This window comes from Octodon degus, unplaced genomic scaffold (assembly GCF_000260255.1).
Source record: "Octodon degus isolate 3935 unplaced genomic scaffold, OctDeg1.0 scaffold00012, whole genome shotgun sequence".
NCBI classification, from domain to species: Eukaryota; Metazoa; Chordata; class Mammalia; order Rodentia; family Octodontidae; genus Octodon; species Octodon degus.
The window spans coordinates 12,894,913-12,911,937 of record NW_004524588.1 but is presented as its reverse complement, the minus strand read 5'-3'; the positions used below and the strand labels follow the sequence as shown (position 1 = coordinate 12,911,937).

At 40.1% G+C, this 17,025-nt stretch overlaps 1 protein-coding gene across 2 annotated transcripts in view; it reads left to right on the top strand.

The window, feature by feature from the left end:
• Window positions 1-16,126, top strand: part of Zc3h12c (zinc finger CCCH-type containing 12C) — a 69,741-nt gene extending 53,615 nt beyond the window's left edge. For both annotated transcript variants that reach the window (XM_023709512.1, XM_023709513.1), the window contains exons 4-6: window positions 5,396-5,630; window positions 8,186-8,292; window positions 8,928-16,126. In XM_023709512.1, coding sequence (XP_023565280.1) covers window positions 5,396-5,630; window positions 8,186-8,292; window positions 8,928-10,324 — 1,739 coding nt within the window. In that variant the 3' untranslated portion in view covers window positions 10,325-16,126. The remainder of the gene's footprint in view (window positions 1-5,395; window positions 5,631-8,185; window positions 8,293-8,927) is intronic.
• The last annotated feature ends 899 nt before the right edge of the window (window positions 16,127-17,025 follow it).

Genomic DNA, 17,025 nt, shown 5'->3' with positions numbered 1-17,025 from the left:
AGCCAGGGAGATACAGGTTCAAGCCTGGCCTGGACAATTTAGTGACTTACCAAGGCCTTGCCTCAAAATAAAAACTGTGAAAGCCCTAGGCTCAGTCCTCAATACGAAGGTATACTCATACATACCGAACAAATCTGATTTTCAGGCTATGCTGAGAGTTAGGGGACATCGTCTAATTTTCTAATTTACTCGGCTTAGCACCCTGAGCAACTCACTGAATCGATTTGAATCCCACTTTTCTCATAGGCTGCATGAGATTAGACTATGTGGTACATGCACTCTCGTGGCTACAGGCCACAAAAGACCTGGGGTATTCTGTCCCCTCAGGAAGAAGGAAATGCCCAGGTCCCAGTAATTAGTTACCATTCATAGTTTATGTTATCCTGTCGAGTTTCAGGCAGAGACGGTCTCTGTAATGATTGTTGAACATTGGATTCAACTTTAGTGACTCATAGCCATTATCCACTCCTTCCTTTCCTTCTCTCCGCCTCTAATATTAACTGATGCTGTGATGAAACTGTATAAAGAAAATTCTAAAATGTTTCTGATGAAAAACAAATGAGACCCTCTACCATGTACAGAAGGGGAAGATTATTTAAGACTTTTATTTTACCTGCAATTATTGAATCATTGGTAAATTAGGAGAAGATGAATAGGAAAGTAATGGCACAGTCCAAAGCGGTGGCCCCAAACAGTAGACTATGTAATAATGCAGTGGAGCCAGACGTGGTGGTACCTGCCTGTCATCCCATCACGTGGGAGCCTGAGGCAGCAGGATCGCCGTGAGTTCAAAGTCAGCATGGGCCACATAGTACGTTTAAGGCCAGCCAAAATGTTACAGTAATTATTTAAGAAAATGTCTTGTCTAGATTTATTTTAGATCTTAAAGAGTGATGAACACAAAGCTGTTACTACTACCCAGAGGGTTAAAAATAATTAGACAACTCTGGCATGCCAGATAAGAAGGAAAATGTCCAGCCTCCATAAATAAATGCAAATCTAAATAATTGTTATTTTTCACCCATCAAAATAGCATGAAAAAGGATCTGGAGAGACGGCTTGTTAGTGTAAGCACCTGCCTGGCAAGTGCAAGGACCTGGGCTCAGTCTCCCACACGCAGGCTGTGCCAGCCTGGGAACCCTGGGCAAGCCATGCCGGCCACTGAAACCAGATGTGGTGGCACATGCCTGTAATCCCAGTGCAGAGGAGGCTGAGACAGCAGGATCACTACAAGTCTGAGCTATGTAGTGAGACCCTGTCCCAAATAAATGAATAAAGAAATAAATGATTTTTTAAAATAACATAAAAAAGTTAATATCTTCAGTGTCCTAAGGAAGCTCTTAATATACTTCTGTGAAAATGTATACTTTGTTTCAACCCTCCTGGAAAACATTTGGTCTTAAAATGTTAATACAGTAGTCCTCCCTTATTCAAATTATTAAATGGAGACTTCCAGAAGTAAGTTCATAAATTTTGAGGTGAGCACTGTTCTGAGTGCTGTCCTGAAGGCTCCCGCTGTGCTCCGTGTCCCGCCCGGGGTGTGAGTTGTCCCTCTGCTCTGCTGTCCGACACTCGTGTGCCTCACCCTCTGCTCACTTGGGGCCTTTGCAGTTGCTAGAGTGAGCAGAGCAGGTGCACAAGTGGGTCCGGCTTCACCTAGGACCGGCCTCGAGCTCGAGGGTGTGCTGGCAGTGGGGTGTGCGGGACAGAAACTGTAAGCCCCTCCCCTTAAGTGAAAAGGTACAACTTCTCAATAAGGAAAGAAGATAAATGGTATGCTGATGTTGATAAGATCTATAATAAGATGTTTTGAGACAGATAGACCATGGCCTGTATAACTATGAACAGTATTCTTGTAAGTGTTCACTTTAATTCTTCTTCGTATTAATCTTTTCTGTGCCAAACTTACAAATTGACCTTTATCATAGGCATGTGCATAAAGGAGAACGAGTGTGTGTGTGTGTGTGTGTGTGCATGTGTGTGTGCATGTGTGTGTGCATACGCATGCACGTGTGTGAAGGAAGTAAAGTGCTAATGGGGAGAAGTCAAGACCTCGTAACCGCAAGGCTCGGAGGCAGTCCTGTTGCCATTTGGTGTTGCTACTTCTGTATGTATTTTCAGATGTTCACGTTTGTAGGTTACGGATGCAGATGGATTCCTTTCCTCATCTTCCATTCGTTTAACAAGTACTTAGCTATGCTAACTATTAGCCATATGTGTCGGGCTTGGTATTGTGTGTGTTAGGCATGCACTCGGGGGCACCGTGGAACATACACTCCGTAAGGAAGACCTGTTAGGTATACTAGCCTTATTTCAGGAAAAAGTCCCCCCAAAAGTAATCAGAGGCACAGACAGTATTTATAACCAAAGATATTCATTGAAGTATTATTTTAAAGAGAAAAATATGAAAAATACTATATGCTCCATTTGAAGAATGGCTCAGTAAGTTAAGATATATTTATATAATAGAATATAGATTAGAATGCTTTGGCAGAATTTTTATTGTAAAGTGTTTTATTACATAAAAGTCAGGTTTTATTATATATTTGTAAAAAGAAAGAAATCCGCAAGTCAGAAGAAGGAAATTTACCAGCATTAACAGTGTTTTCTGTGAGCTGTGGTTTTATGTGGTCTTTTTTTTTTTTTTTTTACTAGCAAGCTTTTTATTTTCCCATAATAATACATTCACATATTTTCAGTAATTACCAAAAACCTAGTTTCCTGTCAAGAATAAGACTCAAGTCAACAACTTCTGACATTGCCAGTCCTATGGATAACCCACTACTATTATGGACTACTGGACTATATTGGATTATTTTGCTGAATTCACACACATACAATATTTAAATGACAATGAATACCCATCTCTAAAAAAACTAAACAAAAAAGAGGATACAAAGGAAGTATCATTTTGTATCTGTATATACAAAATAGGATAGATATGCAACTACTTTCTCTTAATTCAGTGAGAAGAAAGATTTGTACTAATAGTATTTGGACAGGATATCCTGTCTGCATCTTGTACTATGAATAACCACTATGCAGACAACAGTATGCAATGTATTAATTATTGAAACTGCCCCATTAATAGGTTTTGAAACTGTTTTATTGCTGTTGCTCAATAAAATTAATATAAATAAACATAAAGAAGTGATAAATGCTTAAGCAAATGGAAATTATAATTATCCTTTGACCATTCTATATTGTATACATGTATCAAATTATTATATCATACACTATACATATGCATATGTAATTATACCAATTCAAAAGAAAAATTAATACAACTAAAGAATAAAAATTTAAGTCAGACAAAATAAAAATAAAAACAATAAGTTCAAATTTAAACTCCTGAGAGCCTCTCTCTTTTTTCTTATTTATGAGGTCTTTATTTCTCCCTACTTCTCAGTGTATCTTCCCTAATTTTTTACAGGGGCCTTCCAATACTTTTGATAATCAAGGGTGGGTAAAGAGAAAAAGCAAATGTTTATGTAAATGACCTGCAGTGTTACTGAGCAGGAAAGGAATATGAGTTCAAGAAGGGAAAACCAATAATACACAGTGAGATGTGGCTGAGTTTGATTTTAAAATACCAACATGGCAGGTTTCTGGAATACATTAGCATATGGTTTACTTTTGAAAAATGCCAGAACTATTATCAGGGGAGTTTAAGTGTTTTCATCTCCAGAGTAATAATTTTCTTGAGTAAAGCTCTCACCAGATAACAGCTGATAAATCAAATAGTCCAGTACTCATTGCTGAAAAAAAAAAGACTTGATTAAAAAGTTAGTTTACAGAATCATAAATTCAGACCAGCACTTTTTCTAATCTTCTGTTCATTTAACAAGCACTTAACAGGCCCTGCTACTGTGTTAAGTCACTAGCTATAATGAAGCTGCATGCAAGTGAGTATCGTTTGAGTCCTTTCAACCTCAGTAACTGTTTCATAAATGCGAATTAGGCAGGATGAGAGGACTCCTGTCGGGTTCCCTGCATGCTGCCCCTTTCTCTTTGGTTAGGCTCAAGGTACATCGAAACACCTTTACAGATAAGGCTGTTCCTTGCGTTACTCATGCACAAAACTATACCACAGATTTCAGAGTACACAACTTGGCTCACTTAGGCGCTTCTCACATAGACATTCACTGAGCATCTACTAATGTGTGTCTTGGGCTGAGTACCAGTAGATATGAGATCAGGAGACCTGGTGTCTGTCCTCAAAGTGTTTATCAGAGAGACACATGAGGTAATTATGATGTGATAAACTCTGTCATTGAAGCTGGGCTTTTGATTTTATATTTGTTTTCTGTGGTTTAGAAATGAGGTCAGCATTTACATCTTTTAAAATTACGTTGAAGAGCTCTGTGTTTATTTAGAGCTTGCCAGACACTGCGGTGGGTCCCTGTGTGTCAGCCCATTGGCCCTGGCAGCCTGTGCTCAGTAAGTCAGGCTCAGTAAGATTCAGAGCACCAGATGTGCGAATAGAGAATCCCAAGATTTGTCCCTGGTGGACTGATGCTGTTGCCCACATTTCTTTCACTCATACTTTGCTTTGCGTTTCTAAGATCTTAATGAACTCATTTGTCAGAAAGACACACCTTCAGTAGGCCAGCATTACCGCTGGCCACACCACGCTCGCATTTTCTGCAGTCCCTGCTGTGGTACAGTTCCGCCCTTGTTTACCTGCTTTACCTGTTTGTCTGACAGGTAAAGTAACCCCTTCCCTTTGAGGAGGGGTCATTCTTAACTGCAGTTGTCATTGATACCTACCTAGTACAGCACATGGAACAGACATCTAATTGTCAGAGTTAGACTTAAAACAATAAATAGTGGCATTTGTTCCTGCAGTTTTTCACAAGAAAGGACATGAACACAGACTAGCCAAGTCTGTGACACTGCTTCTGAGCTCATTGCCACCTTTTTAAGATTTGTTCCGTTTGCTTCCTTCACCACTTGTACCACCCCTCTCGGGTTCTCTGACCATCACATCAGTAACCCCAAAATGCGCAACCTTGGGAGGGAAACACCTGTGCGCTCACACCCGAACCCTTGTTGTGACGTCTTCATGCCCGGGCTGCGTAGGACCCTGGTGGCAGCGCGTGTGGCTCCAGCTCTCAGGCAAATGCCTCATGGAATGAGAATCAGAATTTCCCAGTCGTGCTGCAAATTGTAAACTCTTCATTTTTTAAACTGCTTTTAGAGCCTTTGTTATAGAAATTCCGAGGAGAAAAATATTGGGAGTTATAAACTGCTAAATCTATAAACTATAAATCATCCTTTCTAATTAAATGATATATATGTCATAACAATTTGTATAGCAACTCAGGTTGTATGAAACTTGCCATGTGTGTTGTGTGACTTCACGCCTGAAGTTCTACCCCTGTTATTCTTGCAGATCAGGAAATTTTGCGCAAGTTAGAGAAGGAGAAAATCCTCGTGTTCACGCCATCCCGGAGAGTCCAAGGGAGGCGAGTGGTGTGCTATGACGACAGGTTCATTGTGAAGCTGGCTTTTGAGTCCGATGGCATAATCGTGTCCAACGATAACTACAGGGATTTGGCAAATGAGAAGCCGGAGTGGAAGAAGTTCATAGATGAGCGGTTATTAATGTATTCATTTGTCAATGACAAGTAAGTAAACCAATGATACTGCTTCCCTGAAAATACGTGTACGAGCATCCCAGACAGCTGTTACAGAATCTTGCTCTTGTTGCCATGGGAGAGACCTAAGACACGTGTCTGACTTCCCCACTGACCTTCAGCAGACAGGAGAATTGCAGCCTTGAGCTGCAGAAGCCCCAGGGGAGCTCAGGCCCCCTGTCCCTGCCTGAGCACCTGCAGCAGAAGCTTCTAGACCTCCGAGGAATGGCGACTTCCCATTTCCAACCCCCAAGAAAACCACCTTTGAAGGCCAAGTTGGGGTACTGATAGCTTACTAAACACCTGTTTTCTTAAGTCGTTACATAAATGTGAGACTAGCCTTGATCGTAGTGTACATGCGGGTGAATGGGCAAGTAACAGGAACAAGGGTGACTGCAGAAAAGTCCCCTTAGTGGTTAGAAATGCAGTCTGACTCTAGAACACTTATTTTTTCATGTATTTAATTCACAACATTTTTATATGCCAGGGAAGGGTGGGGAGGAATGGGATAGTGAACGGAATTAAGAGGAGTCAGGTACGTGTATGACTACACTCAGGGAAGGGCAGCATTGTGGGCTGCAGATGTACACAAAAGAGGAAAGAGGGTTGAGAGATGAAGGAGCAATGGGGGCCAAAGGGACAGGGCATGACAAAGGGATTCCGTGTATCGCTGTGCCAGCTCGCATGAGGAATGTAACAGTTGCGTGCCACATACACATACTGAGTTTTAAAAGAGATACTTGTAAACTGGCATACAGTTTAATGGAGGTTATTGGATTTAAAGTTTGTTTACCATCTCAACCCAGTAGTGTCAGTTCTTGGACAACATAATGAAGACAAATGACCAGATACATTCATTTCTGTATTACTTATAATTACAAGAATTCAAAGGCAATTAGGCAATTAAACATACAATAGAGAAATCAGTCAATTTACATATCCTACTGGAATATTATTTAGCTGTTTGGAATAATTAGAACAGAGGCTAATGTGGTTAAATGTGGAAAGTGTTCTTATGTTAAAAAGGAAAAGCATAAAACGCAGACCTGAAATAAAATATTACTGAAATTGTGAGCTTGAATAACTGTCATGTATTATCTTTTAACCTTATTTTTTTTATAATGTTCACACTGCTACCTAGCTGTTTTGTCTCCCCTAACAGTTTATACATTATTTGCATTATTTTTATTTTGTGGGTAAATACTTGGGCTTCTAAGTTCAAACGGCAACATGATGAGTAATAAAATTCTCCAGTCCTAACTTTTCTGCATGATGCACAGCATGCAGTTTTCTTCCTGCTGTTGGACAGTCAATCCAAAATAATAGCTTGCTTGATTAAGGTTTTTTTCTATCGCAGGTGATAAACTATCACTGTAGTGGAGAGAGAACAGACTTGAGAGAGAGACGTACTTTAGTCTTGACAACGCTTTGAGATGCTAAGTAACAGTTACATAATTCCTCTGAATCTAAATGAGAAAAGCTCGTGACTTAGTGTGTCAAGTGTCTGACGCGTAATTGACGCCTGGCAAGTCTGTCTTTCTGTATGTTCTGCCTCTCCTCCCGGCCTTCCTCTGCTGGCTGGCTGGCTGCTGGATGGCTGGCTGGCTACCTGCTCTGTACTGCTTCACAACACCGACATTTCCTGAGCCCTCCTAAGATGTCATTATCATTATTTCCTAAAATTCTTATAAAATCCCAAGTTTGAAAGGAGGAAAAATTAGAGCATGCAAGATCAAAACTAATCTGAATTTTAAAATATTGAAGTATGTCTTAAAATATTGAAGTATGTCTTAAAATATTGAAGTTCAGCAGACTAAAGCACCTGCTTAGGCAGAGCGCAGCGGCCGGAGTTTGATCTGCTGCATGCAGTGCTGGCCCCACCTCTGGGGCGCGCTGAAACGGTGATTTGAGAGTAGGAATGGTGGCATGCACCTGTAATCCCAGCACTTACATTGTGGGAGGCTGAACACAGGAGAATCACTACGAGCCTGATCTACACAGTGAAACCCTGTAGACCCTGTACTAAATACATGCATACATATATATATATTATATGTATAACATATATAATATAATATATATTATATAATATGTGGAAAATTTTTATTTTGTCTTCATTAAGAAAGGAGTGGGCCAGCCAAATAGCTCAGCAGATTAAAGCACCTGCAAGCAGGCACAGGAGCCAGGGGTTCTATCCCCAGGCCTGCCATGCTGGCCCTGCCCCTGGGCATACTGAGACGGCAGTTGAGACAGGGTATGGTGGCACGTGCCTGTAATCCCAGCACTTGGGAGGCTGTAAACAGGCAAATCACTACAAGTCCAATCTAGTAGTAAGACCCTGAACACCCCATAGACCCTTCCCTAAAATACAGAAGAAAGAAAAAAGGAATGCTTCATATACTGATATTTATCTTTTAAAAGTGGAATCAAAACACTTGGATTAAAATTTCCGAAGTGCACATTAGAGTGGATGTGTCTGTACTCTATATCCAGACGTAGCTGCCAGTCCCCTACTTAGGTCGGATTCTTTTCATTCTCTGGAACAGGTTCATGCCCCCTGACGACCCTCTTGGCAGACACGGCCCAAGCCTGGACAATTTCCTCAGGAAGAAGCCTATCGTTCCTGAACACAAAAAGCAGCCTTGTCCATATGGTACTTTTTTGTTTTTTTAACAGATATTTAACATGTGCCTTTAGGGTACAATGTATTGTTATACTTTTGTTAATAAAAGCAAACATTTGAGCTTTTGGATGATGTAGAATGTGGGTTCTTCTGATTGTAGTTAAATTGAAGGAAGTGTCTTAGCTATGAAAGAGAGTTGCCCTTAGCTTCACAGGATTGATGCGCTTGCATTTGCTTGAAGGAAGATACGGTTTGAAACTAGTAAATGCTACATGAAGTCAGTCTTGGGGGTGAGAATCTAGAATTCTTAAATCTAAATGTCAGGAACGTGGCTTTATCACATCGCAGCAGTACAGTTACTCTTCAGACAAAATCTCCTGCTGATTGTAAAATCCTCCTGAAAGAAGAGCAGCTGTGCACTGAGGCTGTGGGCATTAGCCAGGACCTGTGGAGGTGCAAGTCATTCAGCCAGCTTCTCTTGATCCTTGAGAGTGAGGATGTGCGGGCTGAGAGGTGACCCTTCTCAAGGGTAGGACACCGAGCAGTCCTTAGCTGGCCTCCCATTTCTGCCTTTGCTGCCGTCACAGGTTCAGGTGGTAGGGCCACGCTGACCTCTCAGGATCTGCTGGTTTGCTCCTGTGCCTAACTGATTTTACTCTCCATAGGAAAGAAGTGTACCTATGGACACAAGTGCAAATACTACCATCCCGAGAGGGGCAGTCAGCCCCAGCGGTCAGTGGCTGATGAGCTCCGCGCCATGTCTAGAAATACAGCAGCCAAAACTGCAAATGAAGGAGGACTGGTGAAAAGCAACAGTGTACCTTGTAGCACAAAGGCTGATAGCACTTCCGATGGCAAGCGAGGTGCTCCAAAGAGGCAGTCAGATCCGAGCATAAGGACTCAGGTCTACCAAGACCTAGAGGAAAAGCTTCCCACCAAAAACAAACTGGAAACCAGGTCTGTACCCTCCTTGGTTAGCATACCAGCCACTTCTACTGCAAAGCCCCAAAGCGCCACATCTTTATGCAATGGCCTTCCATCTGGAGTTCATTTCCCACCTCAGGATCAAAGACCACAGGGACAATATCCTTCAGTGATGATGGCAGCCAAAAACCATGGCACACCAGTGCCTTATGAACAGTATCCCAAGTGTGACTCCCCTGTGGACATTGGCTATTATTCCATGTTGAATGCATATTCCAATCTGAGCATCTCAGGCCCACGAAGTCCTGAAAGGCGTTTCTCATTAGACACAGACTACAGAATCAACTCTGTAGCTTCTGACTGCAGTAGCGAAGGCAGCATGAGCTGTGGGAGTAGTGACTCCTACGTGGGCTACAACGACCGCTCCTATGTCAGTTCTCCCGACCCGCAGCTAGAGGAGAATTTGAAGTGTCAGCACCTGCACCCTCACAGCCGCCTTAATTCCCAAGCTTTCCTGCAGAACTTCCACGACCCTTTGACCAGAGTGCAAAGTTACAGTCACGAAGAACCAAAGTTCCATCACAAGCCACCTCTGCCGCACTTGGCTATGCATCTGCAGCACCCCGCTGTGGGTGCCCGGTCCAGCTGTCCTGGCGATTACCCCTCTCCTCCAAGCTCGGCACACTCGAAGGCACCACACCTAGGGCGGTCCTTAATGGCCACAAGAATAGACAGCATTTCTGATTCTCGACTCTATGACAGTTCTCCTTCAAGACAAAGAAAGTCTTACTCCCGCCATGAAGGGCTGGGAAGCTGGGATAGGCCGAGTTATGGGGTGGATGCATATGGGTATCGGCAGACTTACTCCTTGCCCGATAACTCTACCCCACCGTGTTATGAACAGTTTACCTTCCAGAGCCTGCCGGAGCAGCCAGAGCCCAGCTGGCGAATACCATACTGTGGAATGCCACAAGATCCTCCGAGGTACCAGGACAACCGAGAGAAAATTTATATCAACCTGTGCAACATCTTCCCGCCTGACCTTGTGAGAATTGTCATGAAAAGGAACCCTCATGTGACCGATGCCCAGCAACTGGCTGCAGCCATCTTGGTGGAGAAATCGCAGCTGGGCTATTGAAAGACGATGCATCTTTGTGGTGTTTAGTTTAATCGTTGTTTTGTTCAGCTCAAATGCTGAGGGAGGTTTGCTACAATAGCACATGTGATCTCCTTCTCAGCAAGGAGGTTCTATAGTATCCATTTATGTGAAATACTGTATCATGGAACCTGTATGTACAGCCCCTCATGGTGGAAGTATCCTGGGATCGCTTTACATCCAAACTGTTTTTGTTTTTAACATTTCCTTTTTAAAGCTATATCTTCGACTGGACATTTATCCAGTTTGATTTAGTAGATGTATCTGTGACCTTTGATATTGACCTTTGGTGCATCAGGGGTTTATATGCGGCACTTTTTATCCTTGTTTCATGTTTTACTAACTTAGTCTTTGTCTATCAATGGCAAGCAATTACAATACCTTCAGAACGTGGAACCTTTCACTAGACCCAGCAAAATATTTTTTCAAGCCAAGCTTAATTAGAATCTTTTACAGCTTTTTAAGTTATTTTTATTTGGGGAAAGTGGGTTTCTTTGTCTTATAATCATTATTTATAGAAACAGATATACTACAGCACTGACTTTATATATTAAAACCTAAGTTACCAATTTATGCTGAAATGGGTAAAATATATATATATATATATATACATATACATATATATATATACACACACACATATATATGTATATGAGTAATTTACAATATGGCACTTTTATTGCTTTATTTTTGTTTGGACTTTTTCTGATAAGAAATCAGTTAATTTAATGGTCAATTTAAAAGACAGCAGATGCAATCAATGGAAAAAATTGTTTCCATTTTTTTTTTTTAATGAATAAGGCAAAAGCCGTAACTGTTTCAGTTAGCGCTTTGTGATCCAACTCTGATGTGCTTCTGTAGAGGTGGAATTGAATTCCGAGATTCCCCTTGATTTATATGTTTGTGTTTTGTTTGGGGGCACAACGATACTGGAGAAGGAACCCTTTCGCAGTACTTGCCTGTTTTTAATGAATCTAATTATTCTCAATGCAATTTTATATTTAATATACTCTAGCTTTCCTGCTATTTATCAAGGCTGGCCTGAAATGGTTTGTGTGTTGAGGATATGCAACATTTATTGATACTGCACTATAGAAATAGTGATGGAGGAGTTGTAAATGGTAACTTAAAATTTTTGTAAGATAGTGTATATTTTCCATTTTCCTGAAGGTAGTTTTTTGGGGGCCTGTTATATTATTAAGGCCAGACTCTTGCCACAATAGTGTAGTTTTAGATACAGACTACTGTCTGTTCTAGTATTAGTAAGGGATATTTCTGGTTTCAAACTCAGGGGTTTTGCTGATTGCAGCTGCCTTTCTGCAGACGAGAAGAGGGATTTTGCAGTAGCGGCAGACAGTTGCACGATTGAGAACTTGACAGTTGTTCCAGACTCTGAGTTTTGCGTAGTGTCATATACACATTCAGGTCTGCTTTTGTAGTCTGCTTGGATGTTCTAGTCATTGGGATTGTTCTACTTGCTGCAGTCGGAAGTAAAGCCCTGAAAAACCAGAAAGTACCTTTTACTGTTGATACAAATTGTATCTTTTTAATTATAAGAACTATTTTGATTTGTAGATCTAGTTAAAAACACAAATGTGTAACTCTGATTAGACTTTTGGGCAACATTTTATCCCTTATTTAAATACAAATTTTTAAAATAAAATTGAGGTCTATAATAGAGTAGAAAATAAAAGTAACAATCTAGGTAAATAAAAGTGTCTGTCTTAGTTTATATAATATATTAAAATATATTAAATTTATTGGCATTTTCTTTCTTCTAAAACTTACTTAGTGTGAACTTCACTAAAATAAAGGTAAAATGCTGCCTGAAAAAAATAATGTCCAAGCATCTTTGACTAGGATAACATTTTCACTACTTGTGTGACACTGTGTGTTGCAGGAAGTAGCACTTGGGTATACAGTAAATGCTTCTAAAAGGCATTGTGCATATTGACATATCCAATAATCTGAACCATGTTCAGCAAACTTAGTTCAGGAAAGGAAAGTGACGTTCTCCACGACGACTGCTGTTGCGCTTGGAGCGGGTGTGGCCCGCGTGTGCGCCCAGAGATGATGCGGGTGACGCCACGCAAACCATCCTGCATGGTGGCTGTCCGAGAGGGACCCTGCTCACTTGGGAAATTGTTCTTGATTTTTGTTGTTCATTATCTATAGAACAAGTTGCAATGTACAGGCAAAAAGAGTGCCAAAAACTAGGGTGGCCGTGTGTACGACCTTTCATTTTAACCATATTTTAAGACATTGTAGTGCGAAGTCACTGCTAAGTTATACGTGTAGGTTTGGCTACCCTTGTCTTCATTTTAGTATTTAATTATTTAAGATCGCTAAACCTAAGTGGTTTTAAATAAGATCTTAGGTTAAATAACTATGATATGACTTTAAACTTGACCTGCTAATAGTTTAGTTGACTTGTCATTTTTTTTTTCTTAGAAAAATAACATACACTGCCATCATGTATACTGAAGTGAATAGCTCTGAACTACCCATGCCAAAATTGTTCAGTTTAATTAGCTGTGCATAAGAGGTAGCAATTTTCTTATGTCACCCAGGACAATTTGTCCCCCCTTCCTTTTTTTTTTGGAAGCACCAACATTGCTTTCAGAGCTTGCAAATGAGATAATAAGCTGACTTTAGGTACCGCAAATTCTTGTTATCGAAAGCAATAAATAAAAGGAGTCCATTACTAAATTAAATCCATAGCTGACTGCAAACCTTCATTTAGCCAAAACCTTATTCCTAGCCCTGATCCTTCTTTACCAGACTTGCTAATACATAACCAAAACGAGGCGTGTTAATAAGTAATGAAGTTGCCAGAGTGGTCAGCTGAAAACAATCAGTCTAGAATATTCTGGCCCTGAATAATGCACAGTTGGCTGTACTTCAGATGGTATTAGCCACTCCGTTGTCGCTGTGTCAAGGCCAGAGGAAGAGCCCCCGACTGGCCGAACACTAGTCCTCCGCATCGCCTCATTTCTTGTACGTGATGCAGATCTTTTCAGTGTCAGTTTTATGATCTCTATCTCGATAGAGTTTGTCATTGACCTATTCATTAAAAGAAATGCTCACCAATATGAAATATTTGATTCTGGTGGAAACTTGAATTTTGTGTTTTTATGAAAACAAATTTATTATTATACATAATATAACTAAAGTGTTTTATATATATATAGACATATTTGTTATGAAGTAAAAATGGAGGGGTGTTTCCTTTGATGACTAACAATTTCTTGATCATACTGTTGTTTGAGTTATCAATGACCAAGTCTGGGGTCTGGATGACCAATAAGATTTAGAACCACTTTAATGGAAAGCAGTTCTTCACTAGTTTTATTCCTTGTATTTTTAAAAACTTATTTTGATAATTTTAATAGAATGTGTAATTTTAAAATACACACAAGAACTTTAAGGTAGTATTGATTATACAAATAATTATTTAACTTGTCTTTTATGGATGTATCTATATGTAAATAGTAATATATTTATGAAACAAATATACTTTATGTTGTAGTCCTTTGTGCCATGTGGGAGCATGGCTGCGTGGGTGGGCAGGTGGCTGGGGGTGACTGTGTGTGTATGTGTTTATGTTTTGAAACCTTGCACGCCATTTTCCCCAATTTAATACTCTGAAGTGTATTTGGTTCGGTTCTTTCTGCCGTCCAGTTTCCTTACTCAATTCCCGACTGACCTAGAATCAAGCGTGCTAGGGCTGGAGATAATGGTTATGCTCCAAGTATATTGAAGATGAAAACTCAGCTGCTGTGCTGTTGTTTCCAAAATAGATACCAAGAAATGACATGAAATATAAAAGAAGCTGGAATGTATGCACAGACTAGGAGAAAGTGGAATGTCAACAAAAAGGGAAGAAGCTTAAATTACTTTTATTGGTCCAGGAAAATCTCCTAGAGCAAGTGTTGGCAAACTTTCTGTATCTTCAGATGGTAAATAGCGTTTGAGAATCCAGCGGCCTCTTGAGAAGCGCTCACCCTGTAGCACAGAAGTGCCGAGGACAGTATGTAAAAGGGTGTGGCCAAGTTCTAGGAAAACTGGGTTTTACTGGAAACTAGTAGGGTTGGTACGTGTGGCGGGGGATCCCAAGATGGAGCCCCACCTGGGGAACTTGGCCAAGCCTGTCACAGAATTCAGAAGAGGATCTAGCTCTGGGTAGTGGTCCTGGATTTAATCCTCAGGAGGAGGAAGTGGGGGCGGCACTGTACTGAGGGGAACAAGCAGCAGCGCGCATTTGGCTGGTGGCTACTCCTGGGCACTGCCCCAGAGGAGGAAAATGGCATATTAAACAGCAAATTCTAGTACTATATATGTTAGTGTAAGAAATAATCATATTTCAGCTGATATTCAAAGAAAATCTGCTATTTAAAAGATAATTGTGAGACAGTCATGATATACTTGTCTTTTAACAGGTCACACCTGTTATTTATTAGAAATATTTCTTGTGTTTAATAAGCCAAAAAATCTGTAGAAAAGATGTTTAAAAAGTATTAACATTTCTTAATGAACTTTGTGTTTCTCTTGATAAATGGGAATCCTTTGCCAGTCTTTTATTATTTTTTTTTTTAATGACCTCATGGACTACTGTTGTATTTTAAAAGTAAACATATAACTAGCCACATTTTTTTAAAGATTCCATTTATAAATTACCTTTTTCTGTTATCTTTGGAACCTAATAAATGGCATATCTATCTGCCCCTTTGAAAGAAATAAACATTGTAATTTCATACATTTTAGCTCTCTGTAAAATTAAAAGTTGTGACTGATCATAGCTTTAATGGGAGTGTATTTGTTACATTGTTGTTCATTGTAAGAAACAAAGTTACCTCTTCTTTCCCACGTGTGTAACCCTTAACACTGTCCGTGGTGAGTGGTGTTCTCAATGATTGTGTAAAATGGTGAGTTCACTGGCAGTACACGCTGTTGAGTGTGTTCTTTCCCTGTGTTTCGTGCGTGATGTTACAACAGTTATGTCCACTTAAGTAATTGTACTTTCTTAGAAAACTGGAATACAACTCTAGCCTTTTTCCAGGGTTTATTGTTTTCAGTGGCTCCTTCCATTTCTTTAATGTTCTCTGTAAGCTTGCTTGTTTATCCTCTTAGAATGTTATTATTAGAAATGGCCTTTTCCCTAAGATCCTGAGTCTTTTGTATTTAAAACAACTTAGGACTTTGACCATTTGCCAGTAGAAAGTGTCTATGCATGTTTTTAATTTATAAAATTTGTGAAGTTTTCCTTCTTAAACTATGTACTAAATTTTCTGTCCAAGTATTTCAGATGAAAAACAAAATGTTGAACTTTAAAGCTTTTCCACCTTTCGTTCTAAAGTGGCTTCTATTAGTAAAGGAAAAAGACATTGAAAAGCAGTGGCTTGTATTTGTAAAGACTATGTTTAGGGTCCCTTAAGTTTTTTAATTGTAATTTTTTACCTATGTAAACCACTGACAAACATGCAGACTTCTGCAGAGACAGTGTCTCAGTGCACGTGTACCAGGTTCCTGGTTTTATCTTTTCCTTTTAGCTTATTTTCTCCCAAAGCATAGTTATGTGCTGATAGGATTCTGCCAACTTCTCTTACAGGAAAAGTGGTGCAAAGAATCTGTTTAGAGAATCAGTGAGTATGCTAACGCAATTCTGTTTGTCTGTATGGTTCTGTAGTGGAGTTCTCACAGTTCCAAAAGCAATATTTTAAACCTACTAGGAATCTGTATCAAAATAGCTAGATGATTCTGCCAGTGCGGTGGAAGAAGTTAAAATACTCATGTTTTTCATGGTGATTTGTCTTCTGTTTCATAAAGAAATTGATCTCTTATGGCAGCTTAGATGCTATATAAATGAAATGCCTAGCTTTCTCGAGTCCCGCAGCCTGCCTGCATTCCGTCGCTGATAACCATCCTCTGCGGTGTCATGAGCGTTCTGTAGGGTGAGCATGTGTTCAGTTATCAGTGTACATATTGAAGCCAAAATTAATTTCTGTGAAAGCTGAAATTAAATGTCAAAGACAACTAGTCATCTTATGGTGAGAGTGTTTTTCTTTCTAATCTGCTGCTAGCGTGTTTCTGGTGATTCGAAAGTGTCATCAGGTATCTAGCTAAGAGTGATTTTTCCAATGCGGGGTGACACTGGTGTCATTTTTTGTATTAGGCCTGCCAGGTAATCAGAAAGTGTTCCCGAAGACCCTCCTGGGAGGGTGCTGTGTGCTAGGCGTGCATGCCAGCTTTGAGCAGTAATACGGGTGAACCCTCCGTGAGTTCGGGGGCCCAGAGAACCAGGAGCAACTCCCTTCAGGCGGTCTGCATTCTTGTAGTCAGGGCAATACCATCAGCAGAATAAGTGTTCTTATTTTTAGTAGAGTATGTCCTAATGAAGAGACACGAAATGTTTTCCTTGGTATTTGAGGCTACAAAACCTTAACTGGTATACAAAAATGTTCTGTTTCTGAGAAATACATCTGTGGATTGGAAGAGATTGCACATAGCTGGCAGATATTTAAGCGTTTGTGTGAATCCCAGTTCGGAACAGATTATTACAGCATATATTATTCTAGATCACACACAATATAGAGAATTGGGACAATAATCTGAGCCTTTTCTAACTCCATCCTAAAATGATGCTAACCCTATCTGACAGGTTTATTTTAGGCAAGTGAACGGTA